Genomic DNA, 19595 nt, shown 5'->3' with positions numbered 1-19595 from the left:
TAGTTCTAGGTGTTAGACTAACTAATTTTTGTTTTTAAACAGTATTAATGTGAAAGTATAGGCTACAGAGCTAGCTTTGGATGCAGCATGGCTATTTAGTCACAACCAACACCTTGTTTTATTCTTACCTAGTATCTTAGGTAGTAATCCTTTAGGTGACAGGATTTTCTCAGTACCGGTTTATGTAAATATTCATATAATTTAAATAATTTTCATCCAATTTTTTTTAACCTATTAAAGTATAACATAGAGAAAAGTACATACATCACAGTGTACACACAGCTCAGTGAACTCTTACAGTGAGCATACTCTGATTACCAGCACCCGGATTGGATCCTGGGTCAAGAAACAACATTACCAGGGACTCCTAGAACTAACATCCAAGTGGATTAGGTACAAGCTTTTATTTCCAAGGTTGGTCAAAGTATTCAAACTTTCAGTTATAAGATGAGTAAGTTCTGAGGATCTATTGTACAGCATGGTGTTTGTGGTTAATAATACTGTATTGCATACTTGAGATTTGCTAGGAGAGTAGATCTTAAGTGCTCTCACCATAGGCACAAAAAGGTAACTGTGCCGTAATGAATGTGTTAAGTAACTTGATTGTGGTATTTCACAATGTATATGTATATCAGATCATTGCATTGTAGGCTTTAAATATAAACAGGTTTATTTGTCAATTATACTCAATAAAGCTGCGGGAAAAAAAGAACATTATCATTACCCCAGAAGCCCCTTTCAGTTGCCTCTCTCAGAGGATCAACCACTAGCCTGATTTCTAACCAACATATTAGATTTTGAACTATATATAAATGACATCTAATAGTTGTATAAAATCCTACACATAGACACAGATGTACATTCACATATCTCTTACCAGTAAAACAAATATATAGATACATATACATAAACATCCATACCATATATACTTTTAGATTTTTTGGAAGGCGAGGGGTTGCCAGTTTTGTTTCTGGCCTCCCAAAGTGAACGTTTTAATCTGTTGAGATTTCCTGCTGATACTGACTGTATAAGAAGTATATGCATTTATTATCCACTTAATACTTCTAAGTGCTGGTCATAAAATCATGGTTATCTAATAGGAAAATTTTTGTTCTAGGTCCAGTGGCATTGCAGAGCACGGATGGTTGCAGGAGCCAATTTTTATATTGTTGGACGAGACCCTGCTGGCGTGCCTCATCCAGAAACAGGGAAGGGTCTGTATGAGCCAACTCATGGCGCCAAAGTGCTGACCATGGCCCCTGGCCTAATCACCCTGGAAATAGTTCCCTTTCGAGTTGCGGCTTATAACAAGAAGAAGAAGCGGATGGACTACTATGACTCTGAGCAGTAAGCTTTGCGTTCTCTGCGCGGATCTGTGAAGCACTTTGTGCTCTAAGCTGCTCCGAGGGCTTCAACATACTGTCTCATCTTCACTATAACTTATCAGTGACAAGCTTTGTTGTACCCGTTTCAGAGAAAGGCAAACCAGGGAAACGAATTTCTCAATATTCCAGAAGTTAGAAGTAGAAATAAAAATTGAATCTGGTTTCATGGTTCATGATCTCAGGAATTTTGTTGTGAAGTGTTTAAGGGCAGTAATGACATTTCTGTCTGCCATATTACTGAGCATGTAGAAGTGCTTAGGACTTAGTACCAAGGCCTAGTGATGGTTTTGCGGGTAAGCCCAGGGGATCTATGTAATGAGAGTGAGTTTAACTAATATTTGTGCAATCGTTGTGTGACAGGCACTGTCATAATTGCTTTACAGGTATTAATACCTGTAATTAATACCCCATAATAATCCTGTGAAGTAGGTGCAATTATTATCCCCATTTTGTAGGTTGGTAGTAAGCTGAGGCCTACAGAGTTCAAATAACTTGTATAAGGTCACAGAGCCAGTAAATGGCAGCTCAGCACTTGAGCTCAAGCAGTATGGCTCCAGAGCCTATGCTCTTGACCACTAAGAGTGCAACTTTTTTCTTCAAAGATCTTAGAAGGAGCAAAAAAATAACAACCTTTTAATACAAATTATTGGTAGTATTGAGCATGCCTCTATCTTCCTTTGACTGACAAACTTTTATTGCTATCTATAGATAATATCAGTACGGACATACCTCAGAGATACTGTGGGTTCGGTTTCAGACCACTGTAATTAAAGCAAGTATTTCAATCAAGCAAGTCAGACAAATATATTTATTTCCTAGTACATATACAAGTTGTGTTTACACTATACTGTAGTATATTAAGTACGCAATAATAGTATTTCTAAAAAAACAATTTACATACCTCAATTAAAAAATACTTTATTGCTAAAAAATAAAGTATTATCTGAGCCTTCAGTGAGTTGTAATGTTTTTGCTGGTGGAGGGTCTTGCTTAGGTGTTGAAGGCTGCTGACTGATCAGATGGTAGCTGCTGAAGTGTGGGGGGCTGTGGTGATTTCTTAAAGCAGAACAACAGTGAAGGTTGCTGCATTGATTGGCCCTTCCTTCCACAAATGGTCTCTCGATAGCGCACAATGCTGCTTAATAGCATTTGACCACAAGAGAGCTTCTTTCAAAATTGGAGTCAGTCCTTTCAAACCCTGCCGCTGCTTTTTATCAACTAAAGTTTATGTAATATTCAAAATTCTTTGTTGTCATTTAAAAATCTGTACAGCATCTCACTGGGAGTAGATTCCATCTCAAGAGACCACTTTCTTTGCTTATCCGTTAGAAGCAACTCTTCATCTGTTTAAGTTTTATTGTGAGATTGCAGCAATTCAGTCACATCTTCAGGCTCCACTTCTAATTCTAGTTCTCTTTCTATTTCCACCACATCTGCAGTTTTTTCCTCCACTGAAGCCTTGAACCCCTCCAGTCATCCATGCGTGTTGGAATCAGCTTCTTCCAAACTCCTGTGAATGCTGGTATTTTGACCTCTTCCCAGGAATCACAAATGTTCTTAATGGCATCTAGACTGACGAATCCTTTTTAGAAGGTTTTCAGTTGACTTTGCCCATGTCCATCAGAGGAATCACTATCTATGGCAGCTATAGCCTTATGAAATGTATTTCTTAAATAAGAAGACTTGAAAGTGGAAATTAGTCCTTTATCCACAGGCTACAGAATGGATGTTGTGTTAGCAGGCATGAAAATAGCATTAATCTCGTTGTACATCTTAATCAGAGCTCTTTGGTGACCAGGTGCATTGTCAGTGAGTCGTCATATTTTGAAAAGAATCTTTTCTTCTGAGCAGTAGTTCTCAACAGTGGGCTTAAAATATTCAGTAAACCATGTTGTCAACAGATGTGCTGTCATCCAGTCTTTGTTGTTCCATTTATAGAGCACAGGCAGAGTGGACTTAGCATCATTCTTGAAGACAGTAGGGTTTTTGGAATGGTAAATGAACATTGGCTTCAACTTAAAGTCACCAGCTGCATTAGAGAGCCAGAGGACAAGAGAGCCTGTCCTTTGAAGCTTTGAAGCCAGGCATTGACTTCTCCTCTTCAGCTGTGAAAGTCCTAGATGGCATCATCTTCCAAGAGAAGGCTGTTCATCTACATGGAAAATCTCTTGTTTAGTGTAGCCACCTTCATTAATGATCCGAACTGGTTCTTCTGGATAAGTTACTGCAACTTCTACCTCAGCACTTGCTGCTTCACCTTGCACTTGTATGTTATGGAGATGGCTTTCCCTTAAATCTCATGAACCAACCTCTGCTGGCTTCAGACTTTTCTTCTTAAACTTCCTCACCTCTCTCAGCCTTCATAGAATTGAAAAGAGTTAGGGCCTTGCTCTGGATTAGGCTTTGGCTTAAAGGAATGTCGTAGCTGGTTTGATCATCTGTGCAGACCATTAAAACTTTCTCCATATCAGCAATAAGGCTTGTTTTGCTTTCTTGTCATTCGTGCGTTCACTGGAGCAGCACTTTTAATTTCCTTCAAGAACTTCTCCTTTGCACTCACAGCTTGGCTGTTTGGCACAAGAAGCCTAGCTTTCAGCCTGTCTTGCTTTTCAGCATGCCTTCCTCATTAATAAGCTTAATCATTTCTAGCTTTTGATTTAAAGTGAGACACGTGCAATTCTTCCTTTGACTTGAAAACTTAGAGGCCATTGTAGGGTTATTCACTGACCTAGTTTCAATATTGTTGTGTCTCAGGGAATAGGGAGGCCCAAGGAGAGGGCGAGAGACTGGGGAACTGCCAGTTGGTGGAGCAGTGAGAACACACACGTTTATTTATTTATTTATTTTTAAAATTTATTTATTTATTTATTTATTTTATTTATGGCTGTGTTGGGTCTTCGTTTCTGTGCGAGGGCTTTCTCTAGTTGTGGCAAGCGGGGGCCACTCTTCATCGCGGTGCGCGGGCCTCTCACTATCGTGGCCTCTCCCGTTCCGGAGCCCAGGCTCCAGACGTGCAGGCTCAGTAGTTGTGGCTCATGGGCCCAGTTGCTCCGCGGCATGTGGGATCTTCCCAGACCAGGGCTCGAACCCGTGTCCCCTGCATTGGCAGGCAGACTCTCAACCACTGCATCACCAGAGAAGCCCCACACACGTTTATTGATTAAGTTCACCATCTTATACTGGCGTGGTTCATGGCGCTCCAAAACCATTGCAGTAGTAACATCCAAGATTATAGATCACCAAATATAATAATAATGAAAAAGTTCAAAATATTGTGAGAATTACCAAAATGTGACACAGAGACACGAAGTGAGCAAGTGCTGTTGGAAAAATGATGCTAACAGACTTGCTTGATGCAGGGTTGCCACAAACCTTCAATATGTGAAAAGCGCTACAAAATGAAGTGCAATAAATGAGATAGGCCTGCAGGTGGTACACTCTGTAAATTTAGAGTGGCAATGTGAGGCTCTAGAATCAGAAGTTATGAGTGCTAGCCCCGTTCTTCCTGCGTGACTTGAGATTCCTGTGTCATCTCTGGCCTCGTTTCTTCATCTCTACAATGATGGCAGTGGATGAGTTGATTCCCTTCTAGCTCAAAATCTGTAGTCATTTCTGGGAATCGTAGCTCCTAGTTCTTTTTACATTAGTAGGTGCTTCATGCTTTGTTGATTGATGCTTATTTAGTACAAATTATATCTGCTTATTTAGTACCCCTGCTTTTTTAATGTAAATTACAATTCATGTTCAGTAAGTAGTTGTCTCTCAGTATCTGGGGGGGATCGGTTCCAGGACCCCCCACCACAGGTAACAAAATCTGCAGGTGCTCAAGTCCCTTATATAAAATGGTGTATTATTTGTATGTAACCTACACACATCCTCCTCTCTACTTTAAATTACCTCTAGAGTACTTATAATATCTAATACAATATAAATGCTGTGTAAATAGTTGCCTGCCCATGATAAATTCAAGTTTTATTTTTGGCTTTTTGTATTTTTGTGGCATCAGTTGTTATTTCTCCTCATTCATTTCTTATTTTGTTTATTTGGGTCCACTCTCTTTTCTTCTTGGTGAGCCCGGCTAGAGGTTTGTTGATTTTGTTTACCCTTTCAAAAAATCCGCTCTTGGTTTTACAGGTTTATATTTTGGAACTTTCTGGAATTCTCCCCTTACCCCCAGATGTTTTCAATCAGAGGTTGATCGAGTCCTTGGATATGGAAACCGTGGATATAGAGGGTTGGCTCTATTTTTAATTTATGTTTTATCAGTTCACCTCTACTGGCAGGTGCTAATTAAAAATTGACTGAGTCTAATAACTTCTAATCTGAGAGCGCTCATCCTTTTTCCCTTGATACTGTGCAGTTGACTGCGCATTCAGGAATAACGCTGATCCTAACCCTGTGTCCTCATTTGTTGCAGCCTGTTTTGTAATGGTGCAGACAAGAAGGAAAAAGAAACTTTTTAAAAATCAACACATTCTCTTGTTTCTGAAAGGGACATAAAATTTGGTGTCATTTAATTAAATGATAAGTTATCTGGATAAAGAAATACTACTGTTAACAGTGGAGTTTGAGGGATTTGTTGGCTTCTCATTTAATGATAATAATTCTGGAGAAAATGCATAATTTTAGATGATAGCAGTCTTTTCTGAGTGATAGACTGTAGCAGTATACAGGAAAACCTTATGAGTCAATGAACAGAAAAGGCTTAGTGGATAGCTGGTTTGGGGAAATATGAAAGAACTCCTGATGTTCCCAGTAGCCTTGGTGTGGCCACTCGAGACTGTTACTTTCTGAAGATCCAAGTTGTGGCCCAGGTTATAGTATACTTCAGAACCACACCATGAGAAGAATTTGCAATAAACCAGAATATTTTTACCTTTGTACAAAATCAGGGTTTGCCAATACCTAGAAATAGCTCTAAGTCGTGGCATGTTTTGTTTTGCCCTAAAAATAAATGTGTGTGTGTTTATGTATGTATATGTATGCGTATGTCTATATATATATATATACTTATATACATACATACACACATTGTACAATTTCACTGTCTAAAAAAAGTGCAGCTATAAAAGTGACATGCTGAGAGTTGTAAATGGACTTTTTCTACTGAAGAGATGCCTTAGAAGCTTAAAGAAAATTTCTTAAAAGAAAAAGCAATTAGAGTAAACCTTGAACTATATTACTGCAAAAGGTGATTGAAAATACAAATTAAATGTTAAGGAAAATAAAAAAGTTTCAAATATAGGTCTGTCCTTCTGTGGTTCAAAATATGTAGGGCCACCATCAGAGATTTTAATTTCCTTATTCTGGAGAGAGGATTACCCATTGACAATTCTTTTGAAAGCTCCCCCCCACAGAGGGTAGCCTTGCCTTCCTACAAATCTGTAGACTGTATAGTGTCAGAGATGGAATCCTGGGCAGGGCAGCCCTTCACTTCTCACCCAGCATGCAATTTATTTGTATACTTTGTGTACAAGATGTTTGAGCATAACCTTGTTCTGAAAGTAACAATTGGTCACTTATAGAGTGAGGGGTGAGAAATAGAATTGTTCTGCTAGTGGCCAAATGCTTAAAACTTAGGTGAGTTTCCATTTTGATGAGTTAAGGAAGCAAAACTAAATAGAGTTGAGCTTTTCTTTTACACTTCTTGCGCCGATGTGTTTACTTACTGTGGTTTCTTTGCATGATCATCTGATTTAATCACACACAGGATCCTAGAACCCATCTGTATGTAGCTGAATGATGCGCTGGGAAGCCCTTGATAACTTTCATGTTTTGTTAAATCTGTGTAGTATTTCTTTAAGTCTCTCTTTTAATCATTCAAAAGCTAAATAATTACATCAGTTCTCATAAGATTTTCCAATGATGAATTCTGTATTAGTTGCATGACTGGCTCATTTTCTTGGAATTTTTTTTGAGTTACCAAATCTTTATAAATTGTAACTTGGGAAGCTTTAAAACTGCCTTAGTTTTCTAATTTTTTATATTTATGTTCAAATATAATTAAGTTGATGGGGATATGTTGGAAAGTGATTAAAATTTTGTGGAAAGGCGATAGTCTTTGATGTAGTGAGAAAACAGTTATTAATTATGCACATATGAGGTTGTCTTATGTTTGATTAATGGCTGTTATTCAATGCCAGATTTTATGTAATTAATGATTTTGTAGCTTTTGATTTGATTAAATACCAGTGTAAGACAAGGCTTAGGGAGAAAGAAACAAACTTCATCAAGATTACAGGCAAGATATTATTGATAAGAATTATGATAAAAATCATCTGTTTGTACTTAGGAAGTTAAGTAGGTTCATATTAGCTGTAATAATGACTCAAGGAAATTTAGTTTTAGGAGTACAAGATTAAAGCCCATTCTTTCACATATTACAAACATTTAGAGATAATTCAGCTATTTCTAATTTTTTCTCCTTTATGCAGTAAATCTTCTTTGTATTTGGATAGATAAATGCAAAATTTTGGTTCAGATTATTGAAATAGCAACTCACCAAAAAGAGAGTGCACATGAGTGAGAGTGCCTGGTGGAAATGAGTCAGTGAAGGGACAGGTGGACATAAATGTTTGCTGTCTGGTTATTTCCATGTTATCAGTAGAGTACTTCTTTCATATTTTTTAATGCTGGAGTACACCTTAAATCATGTACTATTAGTGTCATTTTTTAAAAGCATTCTACTTAAGAGGCATCCTTCAAGGCTTTTCTCATATATTCTTCACTTCTTTTATTTACTTTCTGCAGGAAAGCTCATCTGTTCTAGTGGTTTCTGTGTGGTGACTCTTAAAGCTATTCCTCAGTGTTTCCAAGTTGCTAATTATGTTAGCTTTCTATTGCTGTGTAACAAACTGACACAAATTTAGTGGCTTAAAACATTACTCATTTATTACCTCACAGTTCCTTAGGTCAGAAGTCTGGGTGGGCCAAGCTGGACTCTCTGGCCAGGCTGGGCTCTTATCTGAAGGCTCTGAAAAGCATCAGCTTCCAAGATGACTCTTGTTGGCAGAATTCAGTTCCTCACAGTTTTAGGACTGAGCTCCCCATCTTCTTACTGGCTATCGCAGTGGGGGGGATTGCTCTCTGCAGCTAGAAGCCACGTTAAGAGTCTTCCTTGTGGGCCCCCTCATCTCAGCAGTAGAACCTCCCTCAGGTCAAATCCCTCTCAGACTTCAAATCTCTGACTACTGCTGTCATCTGAGAATATTTGCTTTTAGAGAGCTTTAGTGATTAGGTTAGGCCCACTCAGATAATTTCACTAGTTTTGGTCAATTGATTAGCAAATTTAATGGCATCTGCAAAATTCCTTTTGCCATATAAGGACATATCATGGTAGTAACACCATGGGGTGAAGGTCATGAAGGCCATCTTAGAATTCTATCTACCACGCTAATGGGTGTTTTCTGCTTAGATTTCTTGTTATTATTTAAAATGCCCAGAAGCAACTTTACCTTTCCCCTCATATATCTCCAAATCCTAAATTTCCTTAGTTACTTGTTCTCCCCGTTATGTAGAATCGAAGTCCTTTATCCTTTTGCCTCACTCTTCACATCCAGGTCTTGTCATATTGACCCCTGAAATATTTCTTGAGTGAATTCTTTTCTTTTTCTTTCTTGCTATGTAGTCTTTGCCATACATAAATATTTGTTAGAGTACTGGGGAACTGTCTTTTCCATTCATTTATAAAGTGCTTTGTTTTTATTAATTTTGATGTTTCCTTTAAAAACTTGTAGAAGTCTGACTGTAACTGCATGAACTTGCCAATGAATCTTGTCCTGTGTTTGTAGATTTTGCACATATTTTATTGCAGGGGGTTATTGCGTAACCATTAACTGATAAGGTCTAATTTAAAATCTATTGCATTGTCTTTTCTTACTATGCATTTTAATCATAATTAGGGACATAATACTATGTATATTTTTGAAAGTCAAATTATATATTTTATATATGCTGTGTCTTGTTTTAAAGTCAACATGTTACATTGAAATTAGTATAGAACTTTCCAACTTTGCTATGCTTTATTCATTTATTAACTATTTGTTGAGTCTTTACTACGTACATGTCATTGCTAAATGTGGGCACTGTGGTTGGAAACAAGCAGATATTGTTGTTGCCTTCATAGGACTTACATTCTAGAGAAGACAGACAATAAACCACTTAAGGATGGCATGTGCTTTGCAGAAGAGTTGTGGGAAGCTCTGCTAGCACTTGTGTGACCAAGTCGGGGTTATCAGGGATGGGTTCCTGGAGCAAGAGACATTTGAGCTGAGCTCCAAAAGATGAGTTAGGCATTCCCTTGGTAAAGAAGGAGGTAATAGCATTCTGGACAAAGGGATAAGTGCATGCAAAGGTGCTGAGGTGAGATAGACCCAGAGGGTTTGGGAAGAAGGCCAGGGTGGGCTGGAAAAGAGAGTGAAAGAAGGATGATGAGAAAGGAACTAGATAAGGCAGTTCTTTGAATGGTACAAACTAGAATAGATTTTGAAAAGATAGTGTGTTGTTACCGTGTACATTAAATATTGGGAAGTTCAGGTTTTTGGTAATTAGGTAAGTTGGATTATACAGATTGATTCTCCTGAGAAATTAACTAAAAATTCTGGATAAAGGAAAACGTTTTCATAAAAGTACTGTGGTGCCGATAACATGATAAGAACTGTGAGGCTAAACTATTCAATGAAGGTTAGAACTTCAGGTAAGTTGAGTGTTGTTGCTTTTGTCCTGGTTGACCTAGCAAATTTGAGTGTTGATTTCCCTGGTCTTGACCGAGGTGGGGAGTCCCAACAGGAGACACTCCCATTGAGCTGATGCTCCCTCCCACCTTAGGTAGTTAAGAGAGAATCTGAAGTGAACCACACCCATTCCCCTACCCCAGGAGACTGAGCACAGCCCTGAGCTTTAGGCTCAAAAGCTCAGAACTGGGCTTCCCTGGTGGCGCAGTGGTTGAGAATCTGCCTGCCAATGCAGGGGACACGGATTCAAGCCTTGGTCTGGGAAGATCCCACATGCCGCGGAGCAACTAGGCCCGTGAGCCACAGCTACTGAGCCTGCGCGTCTGGAGCTTGTGCTCCGCAACAAGAGAGGCCACGACAGTGAGAGGCCCGCGCACCGCGATGAAGAGTGGCCTCTGCTCGCCGCAACTAAAGAAAGCCTTTGCACAGAAATGAAGACCCAACACAGCCAAAAATAAATAAATAATTAATTAATTAATTAATTAAAAAAAAAAAAAAAAACTCAGAACTGTTCACATGGGCCAAACTCATACTACCCGGGTTGTATCAAAACAAAACAAATAAACAACCAAAAAGCCCTCAAGCCATGAAATTAGTTTTTGGTGGTTCTTAACTGGGCATGCCTCTGAGTATTCAGCAGAAGCAAATGTAGACTGTCGCTAGAGCATTACTGCTTTGTCCTAGACCTCAATTTATTCCCACAAATAATTATACAAGTTTAATGAACAGCTTAAGTAAAAAATGATAAAGTATACAAGGAAACATAGCACCAAAGCAAGGGAAAAAAAAAAAGGGAAACTACAGTTGGCACAAGCAGACCTGCAGAGACTTCACATACTAGAATTACCAGACATGGATTACAAAGTAACTATACTTGCAGTGTTTATTAAAACAAAAACAAGTTTGAAACTACTACGTGGCACATAAAAGTATAGAAATGACGTAGCAGTATAGAAAAGAGAAAGATGGGAGGGAAGTCAGTGTGAAGGTGTGCATTAGTGCAGGCAAGAGTTAATGAAATGATAGTTTAGGTTTAGGTAGCTTGCAATGGGGATTGGAACAAAGATGAGTAGGCATTCCCTGGAAACTTCTTGTTTGACTGAATGTCTGATAGGAGCTGTTCTCTAGCTTTTATTTATAAGATTTTTGAGGGGAGGAAAACATGATGAATTAAGGATTTTGATAAATTAGTTCGAGATAATTAAATTTTTCATGTATTTCAGTTGGTCTTTGGTTTGGAAATAAAAATTGTTAAATTTGTCATGCATGATTACCATGCTTTTTGGCTCCTGGAAAGCCATAAATAACTAATTATCTGGTTTTGAACAGATGATTTGTATTTGAAGAGAATTCTTAGTGTCTTGATGTATACTGTATTATATATGAGTTTCTTTCGAGTTAAATGAAAGGTAGTTAGCCCCCAAATAGTTAATTAGATTCACTTATAAGTTACTACCATTATTTTTAGTTCTATCAGAGAAGAAGCTCCCCTTTGCGTCTCTGATTGCTTATTATCTAATTAGTATTTTTTAAAAAGCTGGTCTAATTGAATATGAACTTTTGAAGGATAAAATTGAAGGCCCCTGGGCTGACCCCAGCTTCTTGTCTGGACAGCTTGTGCTGGTGGCTCTGATGGCCACATATGTGGACTGAGAGACAGCAGATATTTGTAAAGAATTAAAATCTTCAACAAGTGGCCAGGAGCTGTTGTACTTTGGAGTTGGTCAAGATGCTGGCCATATGTAGTTGTGTGTCCCACATGGGACAAGATGCTGGACCCACAGGGTCCCACATAGTCTGCTGGATGGTGTGCTTTTTCTGTCCTTGCATTCTAACCCCTTCCCCTTCAGTTGTTTCTTTTTGGTGTTTTTGGTTTTGTTTTGGCTTTTTTTGTTTTTTGTTCTTTGGGGTGTGTGTGTGTGTGTGTGTGTGTGTGTTTTAAGAGGAGGCGTTCTGTCAGCTGTGGATTGTAAGAATCTGTGACCAAGTGGTTTTGAAAAGGGAAGAAAAAAAAAAAAAACAGACTTGCATTTCCTTTTTCAGGTGCCATGGAGGTGGGTTAACCAGTGTAATTAGATGGACTGGCTAGAATTGCTTTGTAGTGAAAGCCTAAGGTTTAGTAGCCTTTTCTGCTTCTGCCAGATTCCCGATTACTCACAGGTAAAGTTCAGAGCTAGTTTTAGAGCATTCCCCAAATGCCTCAGTTTTTCCTTGATTTAATTTTTTTCTGTAAAGTGCTATCCATTTAAAGATGTAATTGTGAAAACTGTGATTAGATTACAGATAGTGCCTCTAGTGTCAAGTCCTTGCACCTCACTTCTGATAAAAAATTAAATCCTCAGGTGAGGGATAGAAATACAAGTCTGAGGCAGAGGGAAATAAATGTGTTTTCCGTAGCCAGGGTGGAGTGGAAGGAACCACCAGCATGTGGCAGCAGAAAGTCCTGTTTCATGTGATGAAGAAATGCTTGTGGCATGTGGGGCAGATGGAGTGTGAAATAGCGTCAGGAAAAGAGGTACCCAGGGACTTTGGTTTTAAAATTCAAATTCAGAAGGAATGCAAGGAGACTTCTGGATTTCAGACTGTTTGGCATTCTGAGGAAAGAAAGGACTTTAATTGGTCTGGCTTTTTTCCTTTAATCACAAAGTCAGGACAGAGTCATTCTACAAGCTGGTCCCTCATTTCTTTTTCATTGCCCCATCAGGAACAGGTAATTTATGCATGGGACACAGGGTTTCCTTTCTGAATTCAAAATTTTAAATTGACATGGCCAGAAAGATCTAGGGTCATAATTTTCCTTAATGACACTTATTTAGGGAATTGATAAGTGACCCTCCTAAGGAACTAAAACATTCAAGCAATATTTGTCAAATGATTCTCAGCTGAACTAACCAGTTTTACATCAGGTTGGAATGAGGGTTTTTTAGATGCAATTGGAGAGATCTGGACCCCTCCACGCCCTTGACTTCCTCTCCAGATGCTGCTTTGCTAAGCCCTGCCCTGAGGGGTAACCTCTCTAGCCTAGAGATAGTCACCAAACTGTGTTGATGGATCCTATTATCAGTTCATTCCCACACAGGTTCTGTTTACCCACAGGAGACAACCTTACATTTTTACTGAGAAGCTTGAGACCATCTTGCATTAACCACCTCATCTTTTTCTAACTCCACGTCATCACTGTTTCTTCTTTTCTTCATTTTTCACCCTCCTTGTCAGAGCTCCTTTCTCTGTGTTCTTCATCCCAGACTTTCCTCTCCATCTTTCATTTCTTTCCTGTTACCCTCTCCTGGCTTTCATCCTCCTCCCTTTTCTCATTGTATGCCACTTATTTTCTTCTGCCTATACACATGCTAAGACCTCCCTTTTCTTATAAAAAAAAAAAAATCTTTTCTCCACTGTGTATCTCTGCCACTTTACCACTCCATCTCTTTCCTTCATCATCCACTGAAACTCCTTGATTAAAGAAAATTTAAATTCTGATTCGTTTATCCAGTGGATTTTTCCCCCCCTCATGGTCATCTTCCTTAGCCCCTCCGTGGCCTTCACATTAAATTTTTTTCTTTTTCCATGACCTCCATATAATCATCTTGGTTTTCTTCTTACTCTTTCGACAAATGCTTTCCCTTTCGGCAAGTCTTCTTTCTTGGAGAGCTTGTCCATTTTCTCAAACTGGGTTTTCATTTTAGTGTTGATAAATTTAAAAATTATGTTTCTAATCCCAACCTTTCCTGAATTTTTTGGAAAGCTCCTCTCATAGTCTTGCTTTTTTCCTAGGCCCATCTCACATGCAGTCAATTTCTTTTTCTCCCCTTAAGTTGTAGTCATTTATGTAAGAGAAAGATGATAGCTTACTTCATATTTGAACTATTGTAACCAACACATGTGCATGGGCCAGTTTATTATAGTAGATTTGACTTTTCTTGCACATTGAACACATGATAGAAGTGAGAGATACTCCCTAGATTTAAACTACTTGAATCCATCTTGCTTTGGAGCAATATCTGTTAAACTTTCCTTTTCTTCGGTCATCTTTGAAAATGTGAGCAGACATTTAAAAGATGTTTTACCTGAGAAGATGAGAGCTGTTGAAATATTGAGTTGAATGTGTATCTTCCTGTCTTTCTGGTAGTGCTGGGAATAGAAGAGCGGACAGGTTACTAGGGGAAGATGTCACATGCGTGAGTTAAAGAAGTAGTGACTTCTGCTTAATAGCAAGAGATGGGATTATAAAGCATTAACGTTGATTTTCCTGTGGCTGATTAAATGAGTTACACTTTTTTATATTCTTATCCTGTATATGTAGCATTCCAGAATAAAACTCTCAGACTCTTAGATGTTTCAAAGTGGGGTAAGACATTCATTAAACTCTGGGTACCTCTCTGGGGAGTTGGAAAGGCCAGAATTAGGACCAGCAACGAATATGAGAGGGAAACCTAGATCCAGGACCAAGAGTCAAGTTGATCTTAGGAACTAACAGTAGTGGGCAGGCCTAAGGACCGGCCAGATGCAAGATACGTAGAGGCTGGTGATAATATAACCAAGTCCAAGGTTCAGAAGCCCAGTGAGCAGTCGGGTCATTGAGCACACAGACAATGCAAATTAGAAAAGCAGGAGAGGCCAGAAACTGGGGCACACTGGATCATGAGGAAATCACAATAATTCTTCCTTGGTCTGGAGCTCAGTCCTACCAAGTGGACAACCCAAGAGCTCATAGATAGACTAAGTGAACCAGGTTCCCCCAAATAAAGTGGAGGTGAGCAAGGTCAAGAGAGAAGCTAGATCAGAAGATGACTATTGAAGAGGTCATGAAGGGCATGTAGAAACCTCTACATGTGAATAATCCAGATTTAGAGAAAAGGGAATATACAAGGAGCTCAGATGAACCACAGCAATCAGAAACCCCATCTTACCCTTTTTTGGCCAGGGGATGGAGAGTAGTGACTTCTATAAGACTCTGAATGGTTCTATATTGAATAAAAATTTTCTATACATATACCTTTTCATTCTTTCATATTTCACCAAATATTTATTGAGTTCCTAGTCAGAAAGCTAATAAAGTACTTGATCACTGGTCATTATTTACTGAAAATGCTGTATGTCCCCAGCACTGTTCAGATATACTCTTTACTGCTGATGTCTGTCATTTAGGGGTGAATTAATAGCCAGTGTAACTCCTGTAGGGCCAGAATAGGGAGTATAATGCTATATCAGCATCCTGTTTATCTGCTCTCATCAGGGCAGTGTTCCAAATGATTGAGGTTTCAGATCAATTAAAGGTCACATTATTTAAAATTATTTAACTCACTTTTGGATAGAGATTTTAAAAATAAGCTCTTATTGATAATAATATGTTATTTTAAATTTTATTTTGATACTGATAATATAAATCATCATTGTAGAAAACTGCAGAAACTATCATGACAAAACTAAAAGCACCTGTGATACCACTTCATAGAAATAACCACTGTTAACGTTTGGGTGTATTTCTTTATGATCTTCTCCTCCTCCCACCCCCTTATTTTAACAAAATTGCATTGGTATTGTATATAAAGTTTTGCGTCCTGATTATTTCACTTACCATTATTACATCGTGAACATTTTATCCAATCTTTAACTATACTTTAATGACTGTGTAACTCTACTCAGGGCTGTACCACAATTTACTTAGACCTTCAACTGTTAGATTATTTACAACATTTTTAACTATCGTAAAACAGTTTTCAGACAGCTATCTTTATGCATAATATTTGTTGCCATCTCTGATTATCTCCTTTACGTAGATTCCTAAAAGTGTGATTATTAGTTAAAACATACCTGGCATACCTCTAGAAACAAGGGCCACTTGCAGTTTATGATTTCACTCAATTCTCAGATTAACTCCACAAATAGCAAAGTGGGGATGGAACATACAGTCGCTGACTGGGAGTAAACAGGGAATGTGATCTGGTGACTTGAGTGACCCAGAACTCTTGCTCTGTTCTTGGGTCTGCTATCTAGTCGGTTCCCTTGTTTGAGGGAAGAGGTTGAAATTACCAATAGACAGTATGTGTCATAGCCATAGGTGCTCTGTGCTTAATGGTCTAAGGGCTCTTGTGTGTTTTTGTAGGTGTGAAGATGAAAAGAACTAGCACTACCTTTGTGTAATAGCTTATCAATGGAATAATATTAATTATTGCTACTTACGTGCTGTTGTTATTTTTTAAGTTCCATTTTTCTCTTAATGTTCCAAAATGCATTTAGCTTTCCAGATTCAGACTGCCTAAAAAGTTTTCAATATGTGTATCTAAAACATGTAAATTATATGTTTTTCTAAAAAAAAAAAATTCTATTTCTAAATTATTAGTTGCCAGGGGTTGGGAAGGAGGGAGGGAAATGGGTATGTCTATAAAAGGGCAACCTGAGGGATCATTGTTTTTTTTTTTTTTTTCTTTTGTAAGTTTTGATAGTGTGGTGTTTTTTGCTCAATGACAAACTTGAAATCAGGTTGATATTCGTAAGTAGTATATTTCATCCAGATAGTTTTTTCATTAAGCTTGTCTACCATGAACAGAAGGAACAAATGTTTTTTAAAATTTCACTATAACTAAGTTTTTTAAAATGTGAAATATTTTTATTTTTTCTCTCCCTTTCAGCCATGAAGACTTTGAATTTATATCAGGAACACGAATGCGCAAACTTGCCCGAGAAGGCCAGAAACCTCCTGAAGGTTTCATGGCTCCCAAGGCCTGGACCGTGCTGATGGAATACTACAAATCCTTGGAGAAAGCTTAAGCTGTTAACCCAGTCATTTCACCTTTGACACCTCACTGAGTAACAAGAGGGGACCATGTAGTTACTGTTGGCATTTCTTTGTGGTGGTATCTGTATGGACATGCTTCCTAAAAACAGACCCTTTTCCTTAACTAGCATCAGTTTTGGTCTGCCTTATGAGTTCTGTTCTGAACTAGTGTAACACACTCATGGTTTTAATGTATCTTTTCCACTTATAGTTAAATATTCCTACAATACAGTCTTTTTGTATTATATTTATGCTTCTGTCTCATGATTTTTTCAAGCTGTTATATCAGTTGTAACCAATAGTATACACATTGAATCTCACTTTTCATCTCTTGAAAAAAGAAAAAAAATCCACTAAACAATAAACTTGGCTAGACCTTGTTTTGGGAATTTTACAAGACATCTGTAGCATTTAGATTTTTTTTTTTTTACATTGAAAGTACAAACTGCTTTCTTCCTTCCTTCCTATCAGCTATTGATCTCTCAACTGTTATGATCTAAAGTATATTAATATCTATGTAAGCCCTGAATGAACTTTATTCAATAAAATTAAACTTTTTGGCTTCTTATTTATGTGACTTTTTAAAAATATTGTTTTGTTGACACATACTTTATCCTTCTTGTGAAGAAGTTTCTGATGGGGAAGGGAAAATACAGGCGTCTTTCATTACTGGAATCTATTGATAATAATTAGTTCCAAGCCCTGTTTCATAGTGAATTTTTAAGTGGGAAAATAATAATGCATTCTCAGTCCATCCAAAAACTCAACCTGTTTCCCCAAATATCTCTGTGATATTCTTAAATACCTAAGATGGTGGTACTAGTAATAGAGACATGATAGAGGGAGGTTAGTTCATGGCGGGGGGTGGGCAGCATATCAAGTTTGCTTTTGTAGTATATCCTCAAGTAGAATATTCAAGAGGAGATGCTTATTTAGGGACTGGATATATAATTTTGGTTGAGATGCCAGCATTTTTGATTTGCAGTCATATTTCCTACGATGAAATAATCTTGCATGATCTGGCCTTGAAAATTCAGCATTATAAAGAGATGGCAGATTATACACGGAGATAATGTATTGTCATTAAGGCAAATGGGAATAAAATACCACTAGGAAAAGAAATAGAAGGAAAAACGAAAACAAAGTAAAAACAGATCACTAATTGAGGGAATCAATTAGTGAGAAAGTTGATAAATAGAAAAAAATGGAGAATATGAGTAAATAGTTTCTAGTGGATGGATTTATTCACTAGTGGATACTGAATGAAAATATTCATTAGTGGACGATGTAAAAAGTATATGAATGCATATGTTGATAGGAAGAATTAGAGGTGATAGTTGATATGACTTTTTTGGCTCCACATTATCTAGATCTCTTTTAGGGAGATCTCCTTTATATAAATCTTGTATAAATCTTCAATTTTTATGTATATATAAAGGTTGAAGGATTGGAGATGGGCTCTCCAACCACAGACAGCTAAGGTGTGACATAGCACTTCAGCTCAGCTAATTCAGAAACTCCAGCCTGAAGTGTTGAATGGGTAGGAATGATGCAAAGGTGTAAGGACAGAATGAGTTGTGGTTTCATGGTAGCAGCGACAGAGTCAGGATTCTGGGGGCAGTGGTGGTGGTGCTCGTGGCAGTGGGGGTCTCCTTGCAAAAGTAGTACCCTATCTTGAATATTCCAGGTGTGACCTTGGCTGAGTCCTCTGCCACTAACCTCCTTTTGTTCCTGACCATTTTCCAAGCCTCATTCTCTTGCATTTTCCATCAATTCTGTAAGAGACCCAACAGCCTCCCCATGTATTCCTTTGCTGCCTAAATTATTTAGAGTTTTTGTTTGCCAAGAACCCTGATCGTAACAGGTGACGTGAAAAAATGTATACTTCACATTAAAATCTTGATACTGCTAAATTCAAGGTGATTTTTACTGTTAGCATATTTTATTTATTTATTTTAAAATTTATTTATTTATTTTTGGCTGTGTTGGGTCTTCGTTGCTGCGTGCGGGCTTTCTCTGGCTGTGGCGAGCAGGGGCTGCTCTTCGTGGTGGTGCGCGGGCTTATCATTGCGGTGGCTTCTCTTGTTGTGGAGCACAGGCTCTAGGCACGTGGGCTTCAGTAGGTGTGGCTCGCGGGCTCTAGAGCGCAGGCTCAGTAGTTGTGACGCACGGGCTTAGTTGCTCCGCGGCGTGTGGGATCTTCCCGGACCGGGAGTCAAACCCGTGTCCCCTGCATTCACAGGTGGATTCTTAACCACTGCGCCACCAGGGAAGTCCCTGTTAGCATATTTTAAAAGTTTAAATATAGAGAAAAAATTTTAATACTTAGCACTCAGAAAACTTATCCTTTTAAAATTATAAAAATATACTCATAAAATCAAGCTGAGAACGTTTAGAACAGAAATCAACAGCATCAGGGTGAAATGTGGTCGAAAAAGGAGCTTTGTGTTCTGTCATGTAATTGTCCTTTCTGAGTTAGTCCCATAGTGCCCCTTGTTCTCAACCCACCAGAGAGGGATATGATGAAAACATGATTCTAAGCCCCTCTGCTCTTGGGATTGGCCACCCACTTATGTGTTTTAGAGAGATGGAGAAGAAGATAAAAGTACCCAGTGATTTCTACCAGTCCACAGGTTGGTATGTGTGTCTTTAATCTACAAATAGGATATATGTAGAAATTTTTTCTTTCCCAGCTCATAA

General features: G+C 38.2%; 1 protein-coding gene across 4 annotated transcripts in view; it reads left to right on the top strand.

Annotated features, from left to right (window-relative positions):
- Positions 1–17463, top strand: part of PAPSS1 (3'-phosphoadenosine 5'-phosphosulfate synthase 1) — a 103084-nt gene extending 85621 nt beyond the window's left edge. For all 4 annotated transcript variants that reach the window (XM_082389090.1, XM_082389091.1, XM_082389088.1 and 1 more), the window contains 2 exons: positions 1118–1347; positions 16750–17463. In XM_082389090.1, coding sequence (XP_082245216.1) covers positions 1118–1347; positions 16750–16888 — 369 coding nt within the window. In that variant the 3' untranslated portion in view covers positions 16889–17463. The remainder of the gene's footprint in view (positions 1–1117; positions 1348–16749) is intronic.
- The last annotated feature ends 2132 nt before the right edge of the window (positions 17464–19595 follow it).

Source organism: Balaenoptera borealis, assembly GCF_965194805.1.
Source record: "Balaenoptera borealis genome assembly, chromosome: 4".
NCBI lineage: Eukaryota > Metazoa > Chordata > Mammalia > Artiodactyla > Balaenopteridae > Balaenoptera > Balaenoptera borealis.
The sequence above is the reverse complement of the archived record's forward strand: the minus strand, read 5'-3'. Positions and strand labels throughout refer to the sequence as shown.